General features: G+C 33.6%; 2 protein-coding genes across 3 annotated transcripts; one reads left to right on the forward strand and one right to left on the reverse strand.

Moving 5' to 3' along the window:
• Positions 1-1,581: 1,581 nt before the first annotated feature.
• LOC134273826 (protein FAM234B-like) lies at positions 1,582-6,215 on the reverse strand. The gene is made up of 13 exons (XM_062756036.1): positions 6,105-6,215; positions 5,364-5,714; positions 5,014-5,148; positions 4,710-4,901; positions 4,455-4,597; positions 4,192-4,366; positions 3,856-4,000; positions 3,590-3,754; positions 3,339-3,432; positions 3,034-3,228; positions 2,571-2,814; positions 2,204-2,359; positions 1,582-1,935 (listed from the first exon to the last, which is right to left on the reverse strand). Exons 1-13 carry the CDS (start codon positions 6,109-6,111, stop codon positions 1,637-1,639), a joined length of 2,301 nt encoding a protein of 766 aa, XP_062612020.1. The 5' UTR covers positions 6,112-6,215; the 3' UTR covers positions 1,582-1,636.
• A 2,886-nt stretch (positions 6,216-9,101) lies between these two features.
• On the forward strand, positions 9,102-24,434 carry LOC134273833 (glycogen [starch] synthase-like). 2 transcript variants are annotated; one of them, XM_062756045.1, is made up of 14 exons: positions 9,102-9,300; positions 12,459-12,640; positions 16,261-16,452; positions 17,070-17,255; positions 17,526-17,670; positions 18,061-18,178; positions 18,638-18,758; positions 19,069-19,235; positions 19,521-19,599; positions 19,691-19,804; positions 19,953-20,079; positions 21,416-21,573; positions 22,709-22,810; positions 23,055-24,434. In XM_062756045.1, exons 1-14 carry the CDS (start codon positions 9,156-9,158, stop codon positions 23,313-23,315), a joined length of 2,097 nt encoding a protein of 698 aa, XP_062612029.1. In that variant the 5' UTR covers positions 9,102-9,155; the 3' UTR covers positions 23,316-24,434. The 2 variants fall into 2 exon arrangements, with proteins under 2 accessions (XP_062612029.1, XP_062612026.1); XM_062756042.1 differs by lacking the exon at positions 21,416-21,573 and adding an exon at positions 20,763-20,920 and having other exon boundaries at positions 9,103-9,300.
• The last annotated feature ends 3,381 nt before the right edge of the window (positions 24,435-27,815 follow it).

Here is a 27,815-nt window from a genome sequence, read left to right on the forward strand (position 1 = left end):
CTCATCAAGAAAATATAGGTCAGATCCAGCATCCGAAGCAAGCCTGGAAGTGTGCATCCTTAGATGCATCACCCATGCAAGTTTGGTTACCACAGAGCCCATAGTCACCTGGAAATGATTAATTGATCGTATATTGTTTAACGTCCCTCTCGAGAATTGTTCACTCATATGGAGACGCCACCACTTATCGGTAGAGAGCTGCAAATTTTGTCCATTACTCGGCACTTAGGGCCATTGAGCAGTGAGGGATCTTTTTTCGTGCCAGCACCTACTGCGACACGGGACCTCGGTTTATATTTTCATCGGAAGGCCCGGTCTCCAGGTCCCACAGTGGAATTCGACCCGCGACGTAGTGATCAACTCCTTACCTCGCGACCCCAGAGCAGTCGCTCTAACCACTACGCCACCAGTTGAAAATGAAACCTGGAACATCGAAAATGCTTCTACTGCTAGAAAACAGAAAAGCAAAGACAGTAGAGTAAAGAAGCGTTCAGGTGCATGGTTAAGATTGGAATTGAAATTTATTGAATGTCCTTTACACTAGCTAGTAGTCATATGTGTAGGCGGTCCTGTACTTGTCAGTTCTAGCATTAGATTGTTTTAAGCGTGGAAACAATGGAACACTACATTAACTATAAAGATGCAGCAAAATGCGAATTAAAGTACATTATAGAAGTGATTATAGAGGACAGAAGAAAGAATTATTGAAAAATTAAGAACAAGGCAAACAGCATCCCGTTTGAGAAGGAGGGTGATCGAGTGTCGAAATAATACAAAAGCTATCGGGGATATTGAACAAAACTAGAGATGTAAAAGGTAAAAGTAGATTAAGGCACGAAGCTGCACATACCTGATATTTTACCCTCAAATGTTAGACCCAACATGGTTCTCTGGTCGCTATAGGAAGTGATTAAGAACTTTAAGAAAGTTTAGAGTTCCTTGGGAGAAGAGATGTGGCGAAGCCAATGAAAGGTAGAGGGAAAATATAAATATGAAGAACTGATGGTGGAATGGCACAACAGAGAAGATGTGAGACAAAGAGCTTTCCCAGTCTATGTTTGCTGAAAAGGCTTCCCGGTCCGGAGGTTGTTTCCTCCAACTGAAGTGACTTGCTGATGCAGAAGAGTGACATTCCAAAAAATGAGCCAGACGGCAGAGATAGCATCTTGTTAAATTTGATTGAAGAGGGACAGTTAACTGGAGATCCACCAATTATGCATGGTGAATCAATCACCATAATAATTATGTAAACCCACAACCTCACCCTGTGCCAAGTTAGAGATCGAAACACTAATGAGAAAAGAGTTCAACTGATTTGTTTTTAGGTTCCATAAGAATTGTAAAGCACTTCATAAAATACAATAAATAATATTTATTGAATTCATTTGGATAACATTTGGACATTAAGCTTTAATTTTGCGCTCTGAAATTCACACTAGAATGACCAGTAATTTTAGCACACATGCTCAATATGTGTTTCTTTTATCTGTTAATATTTAGCATTCCACTAATATTTTACATTTCATACAATTTGCTGTTTCAAAAATCGTCTAAAACCATTTAAATTAGGGATTTTTCAGATTCACGACATAACCACTAATACATTGTAAATGTATATTTTACAGTACTATAAAACTTAGGCGACACTATCGCCGTATTGACCCATGTAACCACTCCAGCTCTGCTTCTCCGCGGGAAGGAACTTTAATGTGTGTATTTCGTTCTCGTTGTCAGTGTGCTGCATTCTGGGATGGAGCGTAGCGTTGATAGGTACATATAACTGATTTTGAATGGCATCATCAAGATTGATTTTAAAAATATCTGTGTCAAACTTCATTTTGACAAAATTAGCATGTTCGTCACGGAGAACACCAACTGAAATCAGGTTAACGATGACGTCAAGTTTGCCATCCCCATCAACATCACCAAAGGCACCTATAAGACAACAGGACAAATATTTTACTTCTTTGACTTAAATTTGATATGAAGGTGACGAACAGTTAAAATGCTCTAAAATAAAACTATAAACTGGTAAATTATAAGGGGAGCAAACTAGGACCTTTAGAAAAATTAGAAGTTGAATGAGGTGCCATGGACGGGAAAGAATCCCCCGTCCTGTCCACCTATTACCCCCTTCGTTTGCTCTTTGTCATGATTATATGGAACTTTCCATTCATAAAAGCATACATGTACATAGATTTACCGGTTGTTCTTTCATCTGGTTGTATCATCACACACAGTTTCCCATCAGCAGATCTTTTTCCACGTGTCCATGGTATCTCAAGTTCAGTGAGATTATTTGTTACTCCATACTGTTTTTGCACATTTTTCACCATTTTCCTGTCTTTGCTGGTCAGTTCTGCAAAGTTTTGAAGATTTTCATGTAAGAGTAGAACATCAATTCCCTGAGATTCGAGGTTGGATTCTACCATTAGATCTTTCAAAGATTCTCCAATTGTTTATAGCGCTTATTTCACATGGTCAAGGTGCAGAATTACAAAGAACGGTAAATCTTCAAATGATCCCAAAACATTCACTTTTTCTAGTAAACCGCTAAACAATGTACTTACTGTAATATAATTTTTGAGAACCTCTTTCCCATAATTTGATCGGTTTCTTCATTACCGTTCTGTCAAGAGCGAATAGCTCCGCTAAGAACACTGATTGGTCACTCTCACATTCTATATAGTCGTCTGCTCTCCGATGGCGCACGTGATCCTCAGAAAGAAAGATTCCGTCGTCTTCAAAGTCGGCGTCCTTCACATGTTGATCTACAAAAACCATCTTCCCGTCCACAGATCGTTTGTTGTTTATCTGCAGTAGATATAAACTTCATACAATATCAACCATTGCATATGGTAGTTTATACCTGAAACTATTTAATGGGGTTAGTTTGTGTAGGTAATGTGTTTTTGCTTGCGATCAGCTATTGGGAAATCTTTACTCTGTGCTTCGATAAGCAAAGGCATGAGCTAGAAGTCAAATCTTTCCAAACAGATCGAACTAGAGGTACACATAGCTACTTATGCTAACCACTCTTTGTATTCCGGTTGCTCCGTGTATTGCTCCTTGAGGTCTAGGATCCTTTCCTTTTCTTCCCTGTAAACGGAATAAAAACATATCACGGTTCCTTGCAGCTGTCTTGACTGTCAGATCCGAAGTGACGTCATACCGACCAGATGTTGTGTTCCACAGAATTGCGCCATCCTTGCCATCGATGACAATCGTCTATAATAGAAAAAAAATTATAAATAATTGATAAATATGCTAGTAAATACTTAATCTGTTTTATGCACAAACCATATTGGCTTCCACCATGATGAAATAGTTAATATTACTTCGGTAGAATTGTAGTAGGGCCAAGCTCCACCGCTCCAGTGAACCATGAAATCCAAAACGTCATCGTCATTAAAGTATCCTGGTGCTGGGTTGCTGAAATGTTAATTAAGGGATTCTGATCGGCGATTGATCTATGCATGGAACTGATGACATATTTCTTTAACTTTAAATGTTTCAGCTCCTTCAGATCTTCAATGTTTTCGCATGCACTCTATACATAAGCACGATCTTGAAGAACTATATTCTTTACCTGTAGGATTCCCGATCTTCAAACTTCACCTTCCATTTGATTGCCAGCGTCTCACCACAGTATAAGATCATGGTTCCGTCAAAAGCCGACATTACGATATCTTTGACGCCATCCTTATTGACGTCAGTCAGCACAGGAGGAACCATTACTCCTTTTGTGTCACTCCTGTCATTTGGAAGGACATAAACAACATAAATTATTTCTAATTGGGATTACAGATTAATCTGAATTTTGGCATCATTACAAACTGGTGATCACATATTGACCTGAAGAGTTCTATCGCTCCACTCTCCATTGGGTCCTTAAATCCAAATTTTTCATATTTTCCTCGGACGTTGGGAACGAGATGATCTTTGTCATATCCATTGACATGTCTGTAAAAATCGGGTAGGGATATTGCCATGAAGAGACCTGGAAAAATGTCTTTTGTTTTCAATGAAAGAAAGCGATGGGACAATCAAAAAGATGAAGGAATTAAAAAAAAACATTAAAAGTACGCTCAACGTTTGAAAATTTATGTTTATTTCGATACTCATGTACAGCGCCACTGCTTATCCTGATTTTACCATCAATTTGAATTTCAGTTAATTTTTTCATAGTACCTCCAACTGTTTCTCCACCACTTCCAAATAAAATGTACTGAGATCCGTCTCTGCGTTCATGTATTACAGGAGAGATGTAGATTTCCTTAGATTCGGGCATTTTTAGAGGCCGTCCTATTGGTTCACCAGTTCCTCCAGAGATAAGCATCAACCAACCAGGATTCCTGTCGTGTTTCTTTGTAGGAAATATAACTTGTTTAATTTTATGGAAAAGTGTACATGTGGCTTTGATTAAAGACATAAAAATCTCAGGAAATAACTACCTCTGCTGGAATAACTGGGTCACCACCGTGAGCGATGACAATTTCCCCGACTCCATCGTAGTCCAGATCTTGAACTGTTGCTGGACTGTAGATATTCCAGCCATCGTGTATTTTAGATTTATCCGTTGTCCATAATACCTTACCTTCATTTAATACAGAAACATTAAAGATGACTACAACTGATACAGTATTCTAATGGTAAACGAAAATTAGATTTCTTTTTTATGTTTGTTGTATCTAAAATTGTTCAGCAACCTGTCTTCGGATCGATAGCTACAAGGGTACCGAGGCGTCCGGATGCTAGACAATCATAGGTGCCATCTTTGTTGACGTCAATGCCATGACAGTTTATTGCGAAGACTTCAGAATACACGTCTACCTTCCACAACAGCTTTCCATCATATCCCCTTAAGGCGATAACCCCACCAGCACAAGGGACCTTAAGACCTTCAGATATTTATTTCAAAATATTTTATAAAAAGATGAAGATCAAGCATTTAAAATTTTTGTTTGAAATAAAAACAGACCCAGAAGTAAAATGTGCTAAGTAGACACAGACCTATGCTTTCACAGAATTCCTCCATACTTGGTTCGGTTACCATGGTACTGATGTCTTTACCAATAGCCAGTCCGGTAATAATGTCCAATAACCCATCTCCGTCCACATCAACCAATCGGATACATGACTCAGAGCCTGATTAACGAATATACATTATGTACATTGACAAAATACTATGGATTTTTTTTTAATTCTGGGATTACCTTTAATTGACATTACAGTAAAGGATAACTGCATCGAATATAATACAATGCATACAACTTTGCTGTGTTTCAGTATCACTTTAGGGATGCAGTAAACTGATCATTCTCAAAGTTTTGTTTGAATGGTTAATGATGGTGATGACAAACCATGGTCCGCTATTTTTGTTCTCCATGGCGATGTATGTCTAGCTACTCTTTTATGTGACTCGTCGTTTGGTCTTTTAAAGGTCATGGGTGTAAAGAATCCGGCGGCATACCCGGCGCCAAACACCAAGAGTATCACAGCAAAAATCAAGGCAGCGTTTGTTGCTGTGCAACATTTGTTCTTGTTCGAGTCTCTTTGAGATCTAGAGAACTGATATCCTGTTCCACTTGTCTTCGATTGAAGTAATGAAGTTTTGTCATGAATTTGTACTTCCGGTTGTGACATGACTGGCATATCTTCGTCTTCATCCTCACTTCCGCTTCCCAGAGGAAGTAGATTTTTGTAATCTTTTCCTGTTTAATTTTAAATACACATCGTGATTTTTTCAATACAATTCAAGAACGATTTTGCAATAAAAGAAAAGTTTATCTTTTCTGAATTTTACCATGGTTCTCTTCAAATGTATTGTTTTGGCATGTTGTTTAACGTTTATTGTAATGCAACTTATATATAACATGTTTTTCCACAAGTATATATTTCTTCTAATCTCAAAAGTTCATGTGTTTGTACGATGCCATGAAATTAAGAATATTTCTTCTAAATTGACATCAATTATATGAAGTAAAAAAGTGAATGTCGAAAGGAAATTTTATTGAAGACTTTTGTTGAATAATTTCTAGACGTAGGCTTACGAATAATGTTTTTTTCACAAAACAAACGAAAATAAAGTAACAGAAAATTACCTGGCATTGTGTTTGTTCACCGTTCTACTTTCTGTAACGATCGTCTTGATAAGTCATGGTAAATGCATTCTACAAACCGAACCGATTTTGTAATGGAAGATAAGGACTCGATCCAATTGACTGTTAAGTACTACAATGTAATTGTAGTGAGATGTGGTAATTCTTGTACAATATCTCATCATATCTTATCTATATTCCCATATTGTTCGCAGATGATAATATTAGTATTTATTTTTCAAAATAAACTGTATTTTCACGCGATAATATTATTAGATCATGAGGCTTATATGCTTCAATTTGTTTGCAAATTTTGCTGTCGTTAGAAATAGTCACTGAACTTATTTTTTGGGGTGGAGTGGGGGTGGGGGCTCTGTTCAATTTCTATTCTTGTCGCCGCATCAAACGATTACATATACATGTAACATAGGTTAATGAAGTCGATCCCTCGCAAAACGACCAGAAGAATCGAGTCTTTCAGATATGACCTTAAAAAGCATTGGTCCCTTTTGGCGTTGGCACGATTAAGAACCCTCACTGTCAAACGGGCATGAGTGGTAGTTGGTACTATACATGTGTATATTTGGTTTGAATTGGAAATCCTTCGCCATTGAAGTGAAAAATTCTCGCATGGAATGTAAGTCAACAATCAATCGTCTAGTGGAAAAGCAAAAAGAGAACTCAATACAAACAGATTTTAATGTCCTGGGTGAATTTTTAAAACCTTTATTCTTAAAACAGAAAACGGATAGAAGATAGGCATACTTTTAAGTCAGATATTAACACTGGGGTATACTTTAAGTATTTGCATTCGTTACATCCACAGGCACTTGTTTTGGAAATATTTTTTTAAGGACAGATGAAACAAGGTATATATTTCTTGGCCTATTCTTGTTGCAAATGATACAACTAATAAATTTCCAAAATATGAAGAAATTGTTAGCCTTCTACAATGTTCAAAAGTTTACTTTTCTGCAGCCATCTTTATTAATCTATACAAATATTTTTCACCTCAAATTCAATTTTTTTTAAACCCTTGATTGAAAAATTTAAAACTACGCAGTTAAACGTGTTCATTTTACTCACTAAAATATGACTCAAGTTGTTATTTTCAACTTTTAAGACAAAACTTTGTATCATCTGTCCTTAACCCATAGTAGAATAGTATTACACAATGGGTTAAAAAATTATTTCCGAAACAATGTCTTTAATTGTTTGTATGCATGTACTGCATTGTCCTGTGCAACTGTTGTATTAAGTTTCTTTGGTATCTTTTTCACCTGCCATTAAAAAAGTAACATATATAGTTATTTTTGTTGCTACCGAGTGTTTTACAATAGATATGTATAGCTGTTACATACATCCGTCTACACAGGTGACAGCATCGTCGCAAACCACGGCCAAAATGTACGATCCTCTCTCCATCCCATGTAGGAGAGAGCTTTATGCGGACTCCGGACCGTGGCTTGAGACGATGAGGTGACAGATGATTACACTGAACAGTGACTAAGTGACTATATAGGGGCCCTAAAGTACAGTATATATATAAAAGAATATGACGGACAATTAAATTCATTTTACGCACAGATCTTGTTAAGCTTTAAGTAATCTTTATTACTAAAAAATTAAGACTCATAAATTTTTTGTAGTAATGTTATAATGATTTTTAAAAAAAAATAGTTGTAATCTTGAATTAATCAAAACAAATAACCAAGATTACAAGATTTCAAAGAGTTATCGATAAAATTACGATTACTTGTAATAAGAAAAAAAGATTATTACTGATTTACTTGTGATTACTCGGCAAACTGTAATCGATTACAGTTACTGATTATGATTACATGTACCCCATCCCTGTTTATGACATTGTCTTTTCTCTATCCTCAGTAGAAACAGTTTGTTGAAAATATGTATACCTATTGTACCATATAAATATTGTTTTCTTTTAAAAAAATTAATTATGTATGAACAATTTTGGACAGAATGTCATGAGCGTTAAATATCACCGAAAAAGTTATTAGTGAAAACATTTTTATTCTGCTTATATATTTTTTATATATAAATAAGAGACGTATAGGTTTTTGAAAATACAGAAAAAATTGATATGGTGCCTCTAAATACGTTTTTTTTTACGATGAGAGAAACATCATTAATTTATAAAATGAATTTATAGATATTTGCTTTTTATTTTTTTAAATTAAAAGCTGAATGCCAACGAATGGCAAAATGCTCAGACAAGAATTCGTTTTAATCATATGAAGTGTGCATGTACATATTTTCAAGAAAAAAATCCTTATATTTCATTGGTTAGGGAAATATCTGACGTCTTCATGGAAACTAGCACATAAAACATCGATCAAAATCATTAATGAAGCCTGGAAATCGTGATATTTCGGACTATGTGAAGAGACTTTGGTAAAATATTGATCGAGAAATTTAATTCTTCCATTTGGAAAAATGAAATAAATGGAGATAACGAACAGTATTCAAGCTCAAACATCCATTAAACAAAATAGGAGCAGAGCAAACAAGGACCCCAAAAACATCATAGGTGGGATCAAGTGCCATGCGGGAGTGAGCATCCCCTGCCGATCTGTCACGCCCACCGTGTGCTCCTTGTCATTATCGGGGAATAATAAAAAAAAATCCGTATGAATTTTACTGAATGATAAATTGCATTTGCTGACAAGGTCATTGTATTCACCATAGTACTAACTAAATGAAGACTTTAAACATGTTAAACGAGACTGTCAATTTTCTGTTTGTCGCGAAACTTTCAAGAACATGCGGTTGAACTTGCGCATTCAGCAGTTACGGACAGGAAATAATGAGCAGATGAATCATTCCTTGTAGATCCACATGGTGTAGACCATTTTAAAAACGCATTATACCGTGTTATAGTATCTAAGCATATAATAGGCTTAGTAGGGGGCCTGCAGTGTTATACTACAAGCTATGCATGCATGTTATTTTTTTTCATCGGGCACGGGGTTTATAAAATAGACATCACAGATTGTTCTTGAAGGACTGACTGCGTACTGCTGAGTAGTTGAAATGTCAATAAGGAGACGAAATAGCTTTTATAGAAGTTTTAAAGATGCATGTCCAGAATTTGAAGAAATGCTTTTGGACAGGGGAGCAACTGCAGCTGCACAAAACAAATGGGTTTTCGAAATCGCTTGGGAAGTGGCCAATAAAGGTAAAACATGGGTTGTCCTAATTTGTAGATTTCAGGTCATACGTCAAAAACTGACCTAGAAACGAGTGCATGTACAGGTCATGTAAAGCGTGTGTCTATATAGATGTTCATTTCTTTTTTTTAATGTTAAAATTATATTGAATGACAGATATTTTAACGCCATGTCGGAGATCACGTTAGCATGTGTTCCCTATATAAGGAAATAAAATTTATATACTAAGTACATCTATTTTTACATTTAAATAGATCTGTGTGGGTTTTTTAAAAAATGATTACATGAAGGTATTTAATATGAGGGCTTATATACTATGTAATATGTGTTAATTTGCCTTAATAAATTGAAATTTATGATCATTCACCAGTTATTCACTTATTTTCCTGTTATTCAATTTACTGTTACACTCCTTTTTCTTCAGTGATGATAGGATATACCGTAAATTAAGTCAGATGTTGCACAGTTTAAACAACTTTTTACAATTATTTTTTTAGCATGTATAATGGTAAAAGAAGCACATGATCACTTATTACAGAACTGCTTGTGCTTGCATTTATGAATGTATTTCAGTGTGTAAGGAACTTTATGATGAAAAGTGTACTGTAATTGAATAAATTACATGGCAATTTACAACTCACGGTCATAGCAATCATTTACTTTCATTCAGTTTACACTATAATGAATATATAAGAAATTTCTTTCTATCTCAGAGAAAATCTTTTTTTCTATTACCTTTGTGTATAAATTTGATGTACAGTTTGTGCATACTACTAGTGTTTGAACTTGAACAAGACCGCTAGAACGAATGTGGGGGGAGGGGGTCTTTAAGTGTGATATTTCTCCTTTTGCACCATATGAAGTACTGGTATTTAGATGACCATCATGCAATGACAAGATGGGAAACCCTTTACTATAATCAACATGATCAACGTACATGTACAGACAGAGTGTATAATAAAAGGAAATATTAAAACAAACACTTGAAAATATCATTTATTAAGTTTCAAAACAACATGAATGTAAATATTAATTTAAAAAAAAAAAATCTGCTAGTTTTTGCTTATCATCTGAAAGAATGACTTCATGAATGCACCACAACAACCATATTTGTGCCCTAGTTAATAAATCAAAGCATTTCCATTTCTCTTTGTTTTCTCTGTGATAACTCGTTGAAAGTTAGTTGATTTGATTTCTTGGTCATTCTACCGACATGTAAATTTCTCCAAGCGATAGTCTGTCTTTGTATCTGATTCTAATGAGGCCTCATATGCATGTAAAATGTAAATCTCAAGTGGCTGTCTTTGTGTTTGAAGTCAGACGAATGGGGCCAACAATAAAAAATGATTTGTTTGATGAAATTCGACCCATCCGTCAAAAATGTCCCTACCCAATCATTTTTTTCAGCACATTGACTTTTTACTTCTTTTCATTAATTTCCATAGAAACAGAAATTTTCATTTTATAGCTAAGGTATATAATTTATGTCTATAGGATGCTTTCAATTGAAAGTTTTTCTAGCAGTAAAAATAAAGTTCTTAAAGCTATCCAATGTGTAATGAAAACATGAACAATAAATTTCTGAGTCTTCAATTTCTATGACAGTTTTCAATTTGTTCAATACTGCTTTACAAAAAAAAAAAAATAAAAAACTTGAAAAATGTGGGTTGGAGTACATCAAACAAAAATATTTTTCATGATGGCCTGGGCCAATCTCTACCCAGAGTTATCGTTCCACTTATACCTCTGTCAACGTCTAAAAAGTGGTACGGAAACAGAGGGATGTGATTTTTTTTCAAATGTTTAAATTGGCCCACAAGAAGATTAACACATTTACATTTCTATATGTGTGTCAATACTGCAAGTTGTTTGTCTATATATAACAACTAAGTCATGTTGATATTTATCAGCAATGCGTTTTAAATTTTTCACGTTCGTAATATCCTGCCGAGAAATAATCCCTTATAAGATATGGTGAAAAAGCGATATCTGATTCTAGTTTTCATAAATAAACTTTCTTTTAACATGCTAAGCAAGAATATAGAAATTTTACATTCATAATTTATGATGCAATAGGTAAAAGTAAGTTTTGCGAAGAATCTTGGCATTTAGACATTGACAGTGGTGTTGTAGCGAAGCGAAGGACAACTCTTGGTAGAGATTGGGCCAAGGCAGGGACTATTGAAATTGACATTGGAGGCCTCATCTAATTAAAGTCTATTAGTCTACCTATTTAAAATCTATGAAATGGAAATATAAGGAATATAGTTAGTAGACTGCCAGGGACATCAAAATAGTTGGAAAATGGAAACATGGAATAATTTATGCATAATGTGCTTTGCCCATTATCATGATTATGAAAATTATACCAAGTTTCCAACTGTCTGTGATGCCCTAGCTAGTTAGTAATTCCTTAATTATCCTTTTAACTACCGTTGATGTCCCTGGCATACCCAACAAACTAGACATTGATTCCTTAAAAAATAGCTGTGAGTCAGAGGAATGGTAACTCCTTGCTCCCATACCTATACCCAAAAACCCTCTCTCCATACACTTGACGACAGCCACATTCATGAAAAATGAGAGAGTTGGACCAAGTTACAGATATCATAAGTGGTATACATTCATTCTGCTCTATTGACTTCTTGTCAGACTTGTTTATTTTTTCGTAAGTCTGAATTTGTACATATTATAATATTTGATGTGTATACCTAGGTAAACATTGATAGAGGATTAATGGGGTATTTATTAAAATACATGAAGGTGCATATAGAATATGGTCTTATGGTGCATGGCTATAAATAGAACATACAACTATCATTTTGAAATTAAACATTTTTTAAAGTCTATTTTTCATTCATTTTAGAAAATTTCAAGGCATTTACTTAATTATTGGCAGTCTTGGGAGCATTTGAAAGGGAAATTAAACCATTAAAAACACATTATTTAAAATGTTTTATATACATGTATTTAATAATTTTTAATTGTTTTCATGGTTTTCATGAAAATTCAGAAAACTGTAGACGAAGAAAAGTAACCAATTGGTATCATTTTACTTTTAAAAATGCATGTACAAATATATATTTTTGTAACCCTTTTAAAACACCCCCACCTTGTAAGATTGTTATAATATTATAAGTATACATGTATTCATTTATTATTTTAGTGGGAGGCATCTATACTGTGATCAAATCTAAGGCGCCGGTCAGTGTAGGAGAGTTGGGGGAGCAGTACTGTTTACTGGGGCCCTATAACGAGGCGTGTGTAAGGACAGAGGTGGAGATCCTGGAGCCCTCCCACTATGTGTATAGACAGACATTACAGGCAATGAGGGATGCTGGTATCAAGGTATGTTGAGGTAAAACAGATCAGTGTTGTTACATGCAGGCAGGCGGTGCATCTGGCAGGGATCTGATATCAGTTGGGTTTGCAATATTAATTTCTTAATTTAAACAAAGCCACAAGGTATGGTAGTGAAATTACTTGAAGCGTTATCATATTTCATTTTGTAAAATAAGTTTGCATAAATTATTGACATACAAAGATTTTTTTCATTTAAAATATAAATGAATAAAAAAGGTTACACTTCAGTCTGATAGCAAGGGTTCTAATAAAATTTATTGTTTTCTGAATGCTCAAATAATGATCATTGACACTTGAGGTCAGGTTAAGGACAGGTACAAAATTTTTTTAAATTTTGGTCTCTGAAAAAGAAGGCAGGACAATGTAAATTACTGGCTTTGATTGTTTAAATTCTCTTCAGACACAGTGATTTTGAAGTTTTTCTTTTAGATAAAGATAAAACATTACTGGATAGGGGATTGAGAATGTATTTAATGTGTATTTTAGTGTGTTTCACCAGTTTGATTTTCTCTCATATACCAGATTCATCTATTAGATGGGATTATTCTATTGCTGCTCTGTCTTTTTAAATCAATAGAAGATATAGATAAAATACATCATTGACGGAGATGTTTTAAAGTAGAAACTCAGAAATGGAGGTGTATTTTAGTTTGATTATGCAATTTAAGAGCAGAAGTAGTGTTGCATGTTTAGGTATGCAATTGCATAAAACGTATATGTATACCTGGTGCTGAGTTGTAAACTGCTTTTTGTGTTGTTCACAATATCTCAGGGATTTTGTAAAGGATCTCAGTAAATATACATGTAGCTCCAGATATTATATATCATTACCAAGATTACAAGCAGATTTCTGAAACCAATGAATCCCAACATCATGAACATACTAAAACATCACCAACATTTAGTACCAATGACTTCTTTTTGCATATCGATCCAGAAGACCCAAAACTTGAACATCAAACTTAGGGATGGGTATCGCCAAAAATTTCGTATCGCGATATATCACGATTTTTTCCCACAATATCACAGTAATATCATGATATTTTTTAAAGCAGTTTTTACAACGATTTTATATGAAAAGTCATTTTTTTTCTAAAAAATATGATAGAAAAACAAAGTTTTACGTTCTTGAATTTTTTATGTATATAAAATCAATTATGTATGGACGGTAAGATGCCGTTCTTTTCACTTTTACAACATTTTTTTATACTTTCTGCAATTGTAATTTGAAAGATTGAACAAATAAATGAATAATTTCTGGACTTCATAATATGTACCTAAAAACCGGTATTTAGGTCTCCGTATCACGATGCGTATCACGCAACAAAAAATCGCGATATACCGGTATACTGATAATATCGTACATCCCTAATCAAACTATATGATCTATCAAAATAAGATATCTAAACTGATCAATTTTGATTTGTACTGCCTCACTTGATCTTTATATCCGTGACACACTCTGAAAGTCCTTACAACATACATTTTTAGGTCACCTGAGTAAACTCAGGTGACCTATTGCTATCTGTTTTCGTCCGTCGTCGTGCGACGTGCGTCGTGCGACGTCCATCGTGTGTTAACATTTGAACATTTTCAGCTTCTTCTCTGCAACCACTGAACCAATTTCAACCAAATTTGGCACAAAGCATCTATGGGTGAAGGGGAACAAAAATTGTAAATTTCATGATCCCTGCCCCCCTGGGGCCTGAGGGGTGGGGCCAAAACCACTAAAATTAATGCAATCTTTAGAATTCTTCTTCTTTACTCCTGGACATCAAGCGGTCAAACTGTTTGCATGATTGTAATCCGCATTGAGTCCTCTACCAAAATTGTGAAATTCATGGCCTAGGGGTCAGGGGTTCTAGTGCTAGGGTGGGGCTAAATAAGTATACAGTGAAAATGCATTATTTTTTTTAAAAATCTTCTTCTCTGCTCCTGGGTATTAAATAAACCAACTAAGTACATGGTTATGATGAGCAAGAGTGCCTCTACCAAAATTGTGAATTTTATGGCCCCAGGGTCAGGGGTTCTGGTGTTAGGGCGGGGCTCTGTTAATTATATAGTGAAAATACATGAATTCTTTGAAAATCTTCTTCTCTGCTCCTAGGTATTAAATAAACTAACAAAGTGCATAGTTATGATGAGCAAGAGTGCTTTTACCAAAATTGTGAATTTTACGGCCCCAAGGTCAGGGGTTCTGGTGTTAGGGCGGGGCTCTATTGATTATATAGTGAAAATACATGAATTCTTTGAAAATCTTCTTCTCTGCTCCTATGAATTAAATAAAATAACTAAGTGCATAGTTATGGTGAGCAAGAGTGCTTTTACCTAAATTGTGAAATTAATGGCCCCAGGGTCAGGGGTTCTGGTGTTAGGGCTGGGCTCTATAGATTATATCTTAGTGAAAATACATGAATTCTTTGAAAATTTTCTTCTCTGCTCCTAGGTATTAAATAAACTAACTAAGTGCATAGTTATGATGAGCAAGAGTGCTTTTACCAAAATTGTGAATTTTATGGCCCCAAGGTCAGGGGTTCTGGTGTTAGGGCTGGGCTCTATTGATTATATGGTGAAAATATATGAATTCTTTGAAAAATTTCTTCTCTGCTCCTAGGTGTTAAATAAACTAAGTGCATAGTTATGATGAGCAAGGATGCCTCTTCCAAATAAATTGTGAATTTTATGGCCCCAGGGTCAGGGGTTCTTGTGTTAGGGTGGGGGTCTATTGATTATATGGTGAAAATACATTAAATCTTTGAAAATCTTCTTCTCTGTCTCTGGGTATGAAGCAGATGAACTACCTATAAAGTTATGAAGAGCAAGGGTCCTAATCTTGCAGAAATGTGAATTTCAAGACTTCAGGGTCAGGGATACCATAAAGGGGGGGGCTGTACTTATATGCTGAAAATGAATGAATTGTTTGAAATCTGCTCCTTGCAGATATTAATCAAATATTTTTGAAAAGCAAGGAAGCCTTTTCAAAAATTGTGCAGTGTGTGGATCTAGGCCTAAGGGTCAGGGGTTCATGTGTGGTAAGGGCACTACTGATTAATATTGCTGAATATTACTGATTAGTTGAAATGCATTTTATGTTCCCCTGACCTGCCTATGGGTATTAAATAATCAAGCTAAGCAATGCTAAGTGTATTGTTATGATGATCAATTGTGCCTCTTTCAAAATTGTGAATGCCATAGCATCTTGCTTGAAACATGAATCAAATTCAATAACTGGAAAGTTGTTGCATAATGCTCAGGTGACCTATAAGGCCCATGGGCCTCTTGTCTTTGTTTTCTATTCTTTATAAAGAAACACATACAAGCATGTGAGTTGCATTGCTTATTAAGTAATTAGGAAATGATTTAGGAACAAAGCAGTTATTTTGTGAAAAAATAACATTTAAATAGGAATCATACTGTGACAATTCAAAATGTGCATCAAATTTTTGATCAATAATTCAATTTAAACTGATGCATCTTGCTGCACTGCAGCCTCCAAGTAGATTGATCATCCTTAGGGGACCCGACAAAATCACATGAATTCCCACCAGTTGAATTTTCAGACAGTAACGAAGGGATTAATCGTGATATTTATTATTGCATCCCAGGTTCACTTTGGTCGCTGGCTGATAGACGGATATCCTAAAGTCATTCTGTTTGATATCGGCTCGGCAGCATGGAAACTTGATGAATTTAAACATGAACTCTGGGAGAAGGCTAGTATAGGGGTTCCCTGGCATGACCGTGAGTCCAATGATGCTGTGATATTCGGAGCACTGGTGGCCTGGTTTATTGGAGTGGTAAGTAGTTCATTGGTTATCCTTGACCTTTTTTAATGAATCAGATTGTAGATTAGAGTCTTGTTTGAATGCAGTTGCAGAGTTTATATTCACTAGCTTTTAATGTTGAATGTAAGTTTTTGTTTTAATGTGATTCTTGCAAGATTTTTTTTAGTCAAGTGTGGTTTCACCTAATACTGGTGAAGAGGCTCAAATGTAGACCTTTACTCAACACTCAGGGCCATCATACACTGAGATTATATTGTATAACATGGGTTGGGATAGTTTATGCTTTATAAACTGCTTTGTGGTTTACATAAAAAAGTGTAAACTGTTCCAACCCATGTTATACCAGGATAACTCTGATAGCTATTGAATTCATTGCTTAAAATTTAATTCTCCTTCATTTGAATGAAGACAAAATGACAATTTTTCCATCAAAAATGACTTCAAATTTAGCACATTTTAAAAGTAACGTCAAGCAGAGTAATACATTTTTGATGCAACTTATTGTGATGTAAGTAACTTGTGTTGAACGATATGAACTAAATCTTTTATCCAAACAAATGAGATGTTGCAACCAAAATTGAATTATATACTTATACATGTACAATAAATATTTTTGAATTATTTTCTAGTTTCGTTCCAACCTGTCTGACAGTCCAATTGTTGTGACTCATTTCCATGAGTGGTTAGCCGGGGCAGGTCTTATTTACCTCAGAACCAGGAAAGTTGATTGTACCACTATCTTTACAACTCACGCCACCCTCCTGGGGAGGTATCTGTGTGCTGGGAGCTCAGACTTCTACAATAATATTGCTAAGGTATGACAGACTAAGGGTAAGATACACTGCACTTGATGTTGGGCATTTCATAAAGATATACAGGGTTGGAAATAGCAGTCTTTAGAATAAAAACTACTAATGTAAGAATAGACTTAAAAGATTTTTAAATGTATGCGTAGTAGAAGTAAGATTTATTACCAATTAAAAAAATTAGATGATAATTTCTCAAGCTTAACACAATCCTGTTGTTACATAAAATGTATTCTTCAACAAGTTACAAGTAAGTTATGGAAATATTTTTTTATGTAGTTTAACTTGGACAAAGAGGCAGGTGATCGTCAGATTTACCACCGCTACTGTATGGAGAGGGCAGCAGTACACTGTGCTCACGTGTTTACCACCGTGTCTGAAATCACAGGAGTGGAGGCTGAGTACCTACTGAAAAGGAAACCAGGTAGGTCAATATGTCATAGTTCAGACAAAGGTCACTGTGGACAATCTGCACAGCTGCATGAAGATCGTAGCAGCTATCCTAGCAGCTAAGTGTTAGATATCTATCTCTGTTGAATGAACAGCTAGCTTAGCTGCTGAGTGTCAGATTCAGTGGATAAAAATATATCATAAAAACTTACATTTGGTTAAGAAAAAAAAGGGGGGAGCTACAGAGTAGCTACACTGTTAAACGCACCCCAGATGGTAAGGACTAGGGGTTAGGTCAGTTAGTCATGTTTTAGAGGTCACTTTTTGAACAATCACTTTGGGTGTTTATGAAGTGCATAAACTTGCACATACTCAATCTGTTGTTAGATAGAACTCTTTATAGCTGGCTATTTCTTTCCTTTAGATGTGATTTTACCCAACGGTTTGAATGTTGTCAAGTTCAGTGCCATCCACGAGTTCCAGAATCTCCATGCCATATACAAAGAGAAAATTCATGACTTTGTCAGAGGACATTTTTATGGGTAATGGAGAAGTATTGTGCTATACATGTATTACTGTAGTTGTCTTGCAACAGTGACAAACAACTTTACTGTTATAGAGCACAATAATTTTTCAAACAAAATTAATAGTAATTAATTCAAGGAATTTTTCATGATACAGTAAAACACGTTTGTCGAACACGGATTTATTTCACGGATATGAATCTCCCCGGCAAAATTCTTAACAAATCTTTACGGTTATAACATTTATTTACGGATACTTGTCCCGTTGAGGTTAAATATAATGAATTTTATAAGAAAATGTGAATAATTGAATTTTATACATTTGTATATAAAATTCAATTCATAATAAAACCTTAGTTATCGAAGGTGTGTTTTGTAATATTTTTTTCCAGAACTATTATGACTTATGACCTAGACAATTTTGACATTTATTTACTTGCAAGAAAATGTGACATTTTATACTTGTATTTTTTTCAGACATTATGACTTTGACCTAGACAAGACCCTGTACTTCTTCTCTGCTGGGAGATATGAATTCACCAATAAAGGAGCTGATATGTTTATTGAATCTTTAGCCCGGCTGAATTATTATCTCAAGGTATCATGATTTCAAAATAAGTGCTGCTACCCTAACAAAAGAAATCTGTCAATTCTATTAAAGTTTACAGATCTGAAAACAATGTCATGAATATAAAAATAAAAGTTTTAAAAAATTGATGAAAAACATTGCAATATACATGTAATTGCTAAAGAAAACAATTATATTTACAAATGATCTGATTAAAACAAGAAATTGCAAAACTACCTATCACTTTGTCACTTTATTTGCACTAAGGATTTATTAAGCTTAATGCATGATTACACAAGTAGAGGAAATTCTATCAAGTTTTATTCCTTTGTTATCATAGGAAGCCAACAGTGAGACGACTGTAGTAGCATTCTTAATCTTCCCAACCAAGACCAGTAACTTCAATGTAGAGTCACTGAGAGGTCAAGCCATCTCAAAACAACTTAAGGACACTGTTCACCATGTACAAACACAGATCGGCAAGAGGATTTTCGAACAGTGTCTAAGGTAGAGTCAGAAAAGGGAGAGTACTGCGGATAAAACACACAAAAAATGAAAACAAGTTGGAAGATAGCGAATTACATTTCTCAAAATATATGTTTTTAAGATTTATGAATTGATTACAAATCCTACCTTTAAAGTGAAGACTAAGTTTAATGAAATTATTACAAGAAAAAATAATCATATTTTAATAATAATCTGTTTAATATGATGATTTTCTCTACTAAATAATAAATTCAACAGTAATCTCCAGTTTACCTTAATTGCATTGAATTCTATTTTTTTTCAAAGGGGGAAAATTCCCTCTGGAGATGAGATTCTAGAACAAGAAGATATAGTGAAATTAAAGAGATGTATCTATTCTGCTCAGGTAAGCATAAGCTACACAATGCCTTTGTCAAGTTAAGAGATATTGTAGTTCAGTCTGTATTTCATTGAATTTCTGTATCTATTACTTACAGAGGAACAGCCTGCCACCTATATGTACTCACAATGTTAACGAGGATGCTAATGACCAGATTTTAAATGCCCTCAGGAAATGCCAGCTCTTTAACAGGAAAGAAGATAGAGTTAAGGTGAGATGTGTTCATAAGAAAGTAATTTAGATTTTGAAAGGGACTGCATTTGTAAATTAATATTTGTTTGCTTATGATATTTTTTTTCCATTTAGAATTTTAGAACGTTGAAAGTTCAGACTTTCTAAAATCTGTACTAATTTTGCAGGTTGTGTTTCACCCTGAGTTTCTGAATTCCACCAATCCATTGTTTGGGTTAGACTATGAGGATTTTGTGAGGGGTTGTCATTTAGGTGTGTTCGCTTCGTACTATGAGCCCTGGGGATACACACCAGGTCAGTATTGAGTTTCTATTGATAAATCAATCAGTTTCTGTTATTAAAAATGATCTATAAATCAATGTACAGTATACCGGTATGCTGACTAATACTGATTTTGTGTAATTGTCTTCTAACTTTCAGTTAAGAATCAATATTTTCAAATTATATTTGCAGCCCCTTTAACTTCCACTCTGATGAAAAATTCATTATATTCTAATCTACCTAATTTGCATACATGCACATGTTATTGCAGTTATTTAAAATGGTCCAAATCAGAGATATTCAGTTATGAAAGGAAATTTAAAAAGTATGAAGATATATTTTGATAAATGTATATGTGTTGCTTTATTTAACAATCAGTGTACTGTAAAATCACTTATTTCAGTGAGGTCAATTTTTCATGGTTTGGGGAAGAAACATTAGTTTATGAGGATTAAATTCTGTGGTTGAAGAAGTGAACATTAATTTGTGATTTGAAATTTAAGGATATTAATTGGGAAACTCTTATACAACAAAAACCTCCTTGAAATAATCACCTAAAAATGAGTGATTTCATAAAATACATGGGATATGAATCAAATTTAAATAATAATTATACAGGTAATTCATTGTATATTACAATATGGTCAGATTTGTGAACTTAATATTTACCTAATATAAATGTCTCTTGTGAATTTCTTTTATGCGGATTTCTACAGCGGAGTGCACCGTGATGGGAATTCCCAGTATTTCCACCAATCTCTCAGGGTTTGGGTGTTTTATACAGGAACACGTTACAGATCCCAAATCTTACGGCTTGTATATAGTCGACCGTCGATATAAAAGTCCAGAGGAATCGGTCCAACAGCTTACTCAGGTAACCATGGAAACAGAAACAACGCATCTATTTTTTTTTCATCCCTTTTGTTTCTTCTTTACAGCATGCAGACTTCAGTTTTACCTTTGGTTTTGCTTACTTATATTATGTTTATCAAGACGATGCTATGGATGGGAGCTTTGATGAATTTTTTTTTGCATGTGTTCTTACTAACCATGTCATGTTTAATGACTTTATTCTCAGATACTTTCCTTCACAAAAAGAAATACTATAAAGATGTTGATCCCAGTTTGATTTTCAATGTAAGGAAAGTATTACATTCAGTAAAATTTTGTTCATTGAGTTCTTACCTGTAAAGTATCTGTGAATAAGTCAGACCTATAGTTATAAGGCCCCTTACTTAGTCATTAAGCATGCTGTCTGTGTACCATTTGCCCTGTTTAATAAAATTGGGTGATGCCATTATGCTAGCTATAAGGCCCCTAACTTAGTAACGAGTTCAGTGACTGTACTTTATGCCCTGTTTGATAACAGCGGAGTGTACCGTGATGGGGATTCCCAGTATCACGACCAACTTGTCAGGCTTTGGCTGCTTCATGGAGGACCACATAACTGACACTCAGTCATACGGTATCTATGTGGTCGATCGACGTCATTCAAGTCCGGAGGAATCGGTTAACCGACTGGCTAAGGTAGACAATCTGTCCCTGTCTAGAGACACTGTGTCTGTCTTTGTAGTGTCTTTTGGTGCTTTGTTTTATGTCTTGCGTCTTTTGCTCTGACACCTGAGCTGTAGTTGTTAATGAGCTTTTTTTTACCAATGTTTTTTGTTTTATGTCTATTTTTGCATGCTTTTATACAATAAGTCATGTATTTAATTATATAGTCCTGTGTTTCTGTCTATACCTTTCTTGTTTTCTTTTTCTCCATAACCACTAATTAACTGTAGACAAACTAGGTAACTTATTAACTTTCAATTTATATGACTACTGGGATATCTCGAGATTTTTTTTTTTGGTCCCATCATGTTCTAGAAAAAGAGGTTGACTGTACTTTGCTTTTTAAGCATATTAAAACACAAATACATAAGTGTTTAAAAAGAATAGACATTAATTCATGGGAAAATGTAGTTTGGGTATGTTTTAAATTACACAATTAAGCTTCCTCAAAAGAACAAACCTTGTAAAAAAAAATTTAAATGGGCATCAATACACTGAATTCATTACCCTTGGCTTAATTTAAAGGGTTTCATTGAAAAGCTTTATTGCATATTTGCACATGAATAAAGTTGGACGGGTTTTACACGGGTGAGCTTTGTGGCTTTCGCCCCTCTAGATCTGTTCTTACCACCGACAACACGTTCTGTGTGTTAGCTCACTTGTGACTATTTGTTAAGATTTGCAATTTTTGCTGTTAACTGTGTGGACACTATATGTGCATTATTTCATTCTTCTGGAGCATTTCTGCTGTTAATAATGTAAAATACTATCAAAATTTATAGTTAATGGATTCTCCCAGAATGAAATAGTACCGGGTAGGTATTCTACTTTTTCCAAGTTGAAAGTTTCTGTGCTGAACATAAAATGCTAGCTAGTGCAAAAATTTTAGAGCAAAGGGAGAGAAAAATACAGATAATCATTATAGAATGTTCCATATTATATTTGCTTTCTATTTGGTAGCATCACAGGTTGAAATTAAAATCTCATCTTTTTCATCTTATAATGTTGATATATCTAAAACTGGAGTATATACTCAATGATTTCATGAGTTTTTTTGTCACATTTTACAAAGACGTAGTAAATCTGACAGATTGATTTCTTTTTTCAGAATATGTTTGATTTTACCTGTCTATCCAGGCGACAGCGTATTATCCAAAGAAATCGTACAGAGCGACTCAGTGATCTACTGGACTGGAGAAACCTCGGGGTGGTATGTTATCTGGATCTTTTTAAGATGATCATACACAAATAAACTTATTTGATCATGTTGTGGAAAAGCACTTCTTTAAAACATTTCATTAGTCTATGTTATTTATGTGTAAAAAAATTTTCTCTAACTGTTTTATTTATTTATGAGTAATTAGGTTTATACATGAAGTTTTCTATCCAAGAATTAAGTTCCTCAAAAAGAAAAAAAAAATCAGCATTATAACTTATCAAACAAATTTTTACAGTACTACAGAAAAGCTCGCCAGATCGCAATAGCTCGAGTATATCCAGACCTTGCTGGCAAGGAGGAGGAGTTCCTACAGAGTAAAAAGTTCAAGTACCCCAAACCCGCTTCTGAACCCTCCTCTCCGTCAATGTCCAGAAGTTCCACCCCCGCCCCCTCAGAGCATGGGGATGATGACGACGAGGATGAAATTGATGAAGATGAAGAAAATGCCGAGTTAAACTCCAATCCCGAGGCTGACAGACCGATGTTTAAATGTTAGAGGAGAACTTCCTTCCTATTTGTTTGTGCTTGGAAGGAAGGGATTTTCCTTAATCAGGTTTTAGAGGTGTGATACTATGGTTTTTGCTTTACATGATATGTAATGCCATTAGTTTGTTATATGCCTAATGAGTTGATCTCATTGTTGAAAAGCTTATGTATGCTTCACATTTCCATAAATTTTTAGTGACAATCAATAATTATCACAAAAGCTAAGATGTCATAAGAAACAGACTGTTACATAGAACTGAAAAAAATGAAATTTTTACTAAGAATCAAAGGATTTCTTTATATAAACTTTGAAAAGCTCAACATGCTTTCATAAAGCAGATACATGTAATATTTATGTGTACAGAAATTAACTTCTTTTAGCCTTATATCTTTTTATGTACACTGTTAAATTCATTATCCCTACATAGAGAGAATTCTGTGGAAAATTATACATGTTATCCATTAATACAGCAGCAAAATTTTAGAAGGTTGTATATAACACATTATGCATATGATGGGCTTTTGAAACTGCCAAAAAAAAAGCAAAATAGAATAAACAAGTTACTACCTTGCATAATAAAAATTCAATTTTTTTAAAAATAAAAGATCAAAAGGGCATATATAAATGATGACCAGTCATTTTAATACTAGTGACAGCATTCCATTGCAAATAATTTTTTATGGATGTCACAAAAATATTCACATTTCTGAGTCTTCTCAAGCTTTTGATCCTTTGAATTAATGTAGTAAGTGTGCAGGTATTACATTTTTAAATTTATGAAGATTATGAACAAATGGCCACTTATTGGAACATTTAAAACAGGATACATTTTGATACAGATAATAAAAAAATTAACATAAACTTTTGTGGTATTTTTTTTATCATCATAATATAGCCAAATTAAATTCAGAAGAAATAATTTGGTTTAAAAAAAAATTATGATGATGAATTTCAAAATTATTTAAAATTTCAAGCTGCAAAATGGTGTCACTAAGCAAAATTTAGCAATTTACCATAAAATACACTTTATATTGGCTATTGTCCTATCTCGTTAAGTGACAAAGTAAAATTGAAATGTTGAAATCAAGAATAGTTTCATCATTTCACATGCCAATAAAAAAATATATGTTCTTTAAATTGAATCTTGAATGATGTAGAATTTATTTTAACTCTTTGAATAACCGTACTTCGCTGTTTATATAAATATTTTATCTCATTTATCCCATACTGATTTCAATTTCAGTACAGTTTTTGTGCCATGGATACATTTATATTTACAATATTGCTGGAACATTTAATTTTTTTTTCATTTGTGCTGTTTATTTACTTGTCAGTATTGATGTTTCATCTGAATACACATCTTTCAAAAATGGTTCTGCTTGAATAGCAAAATGCAAGACATGTATAATAAAATGTTAAGCGATAGTCACTTACGGTATTTGTGTCAGTAGTGTTTGAAATAAACATGCAGTGAACCACCCGAGACGTAGAAATTTTGCAGCGGATGAACTTCGCTTGTTTCATCCCCTGGTTGGACATGTCGAAATTCTGATGATTAAATTTCATATATTTCATTTTAAAACCTCTTAATTACATTTAATAGAATTGGTTGCAAGATGCAACAAGCCAAGAAGAAGTATTCACCAGTCTATTGATTTAGGATCGAAGTTATGGTGACCTGTTTTCAGTCACATAATTGTTAAAAACAAAATAAGCACAATAAAAAACACTTGCCCAGGATATGTTTTTTTTTTCTTGGACTCTGAGATCTTTAGCAGGAGCTGACAACTTTTTACTAGCTAGCAGTTAACACGTCCTGCATGTCTGGCTAATTTTACTAGGAGTTAAAAACACTGGCATTAGCTACACTGAAATTTGCTGTAATGACTCAAAAAATTTTATGTTATCTATTTCTTGAGAAATGTCCATTGTTAAGTTTTTTCAATAATTTTAAAAGCTCTGTGATGAATTTGTGTAAATATGTTCTCATTCATAAAAGTGTATACAAGATGCAAGTATTTGGTGAAGATCTACTGGATATAGATTATTCATAATTATTTAGAGAAAGCAGTGTAATATTACAAGTGTGTGTGCATAATGAATTGCCTTTGTTTAGGGAAAAGGGATGGGGTTAAAATTTATTTTATATTTTAGGCATAAATTGAATATTTTCTCTGAAAGAAGGTAGTCCAGATGAACTTTATTCAGGGAAACATAGAGTGATAGATACTTAATATTGAATCCATGTAGTGCTTGATACAATTCTTACTGTGGAAACTGTGAGAAATAAATACAAAATTTTGTCTAAATTATTATGGAGCATGCTAACATTATGCATTTATTCACGTTTGAGCTTCCTTTCATTGTTAAAGAAATATATGGTAATTTTTTAACCCCACAGTCATAAATTTTTGAATTTGAAATTTAGATTGAATTTAGATTGAAATTTAATAATTGAATTAAGTTGACCAATCTCAATTGTTGATGGAAACCTGAGTTAATATTGAGTAACTAATTTGTAGTATAGATCATCTCTGTATAAACTTTTATTTTAGCATTAATTGTAATGTAAAATTGGTTTGGTATAAGTGTCTCTTAGCTGAGGTTATCATATGCCAATTGCAGTTTTGTTTTGTTTCATGTGCTGCATCAACAAATCAAATACATGTAGAACGATCCGAAATAATTGAAGATTATACTCTGTCAAAAAACTGATGTAGTGCTAGTCTACAAATGTTCTGTGAATTTTTATAAGCTGTATGTATAGACCTTATGAATTTTAATTACATATACTTGTATTACCGCCGATTTATCTCCCTTGGAGTTGGGTTTATATTGTTATTGCTTGGCCAGTATATATTGTGGTCATGCCGGAATGTTGTGTGTAGCCCAGTGCAGCTAAAACAATAAAAATTATAAGAGCGTGACTTTCCTAATTAAAACAAAGATTTTTGTTTTAACTACCTAGTCCAAATTTTGAAACCTATGACTGTAGAGGTATGATTAAACGGAAAACAACATATAACAGATATCTATATTATCACATATTTGATTTTTATATGCAATACAATAATGAATTGCATTCTAATACGCATAAATTGTGCTTTCATAATATATCGTGATAAAGTGGACTTGTTCCCCTTTGCTTCTTTCACATAATGGAAACAATTGTTGGTCACTTAGGTAAATTTTATAAACATGGCTGTCAAATATTATAATTGTTCTGCTAGATTTTCAAACCTGTTTGTTGCTTGCTATCTGTACTATAGTGATAGTGGTGCAGACACACATTATAATAATGTTTTAAGAATATTAAATTGTATCCATATCTATTTGTTTTGTTCTCTTTTTAGTACAGTTTTCATAGAAATAAGTGCATGTGAAGTCAAAATTTATATAATATTGGAACCCGATCCCACCGCTGATCATTCTTTATAGGTCCTTGTTTGATCTGCTCTTGCTTTGTAATATGGCCTTTTGAACAGTAATGTTTTCATTGAAAACTTTTCGAAATTGTTTGCAACTATTTTGTGTTATTTTTTTATTGTTCGTGTCGTTGGTCATTTTTAGTGCTTTATGTAAATTTCCATCCGTGACCTTGTATCTACTTGGTAGATCCGACATTTAGGATATACAGTGTTGTTGGTTTTTTAGTGCTTATTATATATATATATATATATATATATATATATATATATATATATATATATATATATATATATATATATATATATATATATATATATATATATATATATATATATATATATATATATATATATTCAGTAGAATTGTATATATAACAAGGCAAATTAAGAAAAAAAAATATGTATATACATATATATATATGAGCATGATGATATAATTTAAATTTATATTTTAACATATATGACTGGTAATTATATTAAGAATTGTATAATTTAAAAAATTAAGAAGAAAACATAAATAGGTTTTGGTTCTGTGGTTTGACAATTGAAAAACAAGAGCAGATAAAATATCATGCAAATCGCTTTGTAGTTGCAATAAATTCTTGAACAAGTTTAAATATTGCAATATTTTGGTTGTATGTAAGATTATTGTCTCCATTTAAGATAAGTTGTAAAGATAAAGGCATTGGTAATTGCAAAGTATTAAAGTTTCTAGCTTTTAATATCGGCTTTTGTGTATTATCTACGGAAGCGTATTAGTACCACGCAATATTTTTTTAGTTGGTAATTCCAACTTTAAAGTTGGCTTTTCCAACTTTAATCATGGCTTTTCCAACTTTAAAGTGGGCAATTCCAACTTTAATCATGGCTTTTGCAACTTTAAAGTGGGTAATTCCAACTTGAATCTTGGCTTTTGCAACTTTAAAGTTGGTAATTCCAACTTTAATCTTGGCTTTTCCAACTTAAAAGTTGGTAATTCCATCTTTAATCTTGGCTTTTCTATCCAACTTTAATCTTGGCTTTTCTATCCAACTTTAATCTTGGCTTTTCTATCCAACTTTAATCTTGGCTTTTCCAACTT

Source organism: Saccostrea cucullata, unplaced genomic scaffold (genome assembly GCF_032062105.1).
Source record: "Saccostrea cucullata isolate Sc308-1 unplaced genomic scaffold, CSIRO_AGI_Scuc_v1 ctg1068, whole genome shotgun sequence".
Lineage (NCBI taxonomy): Eukaryota > Metazoa > Mollusca > Bivalvia > Ostreida > Ostreidae > Saccostrea > Saccostrea cuccullata.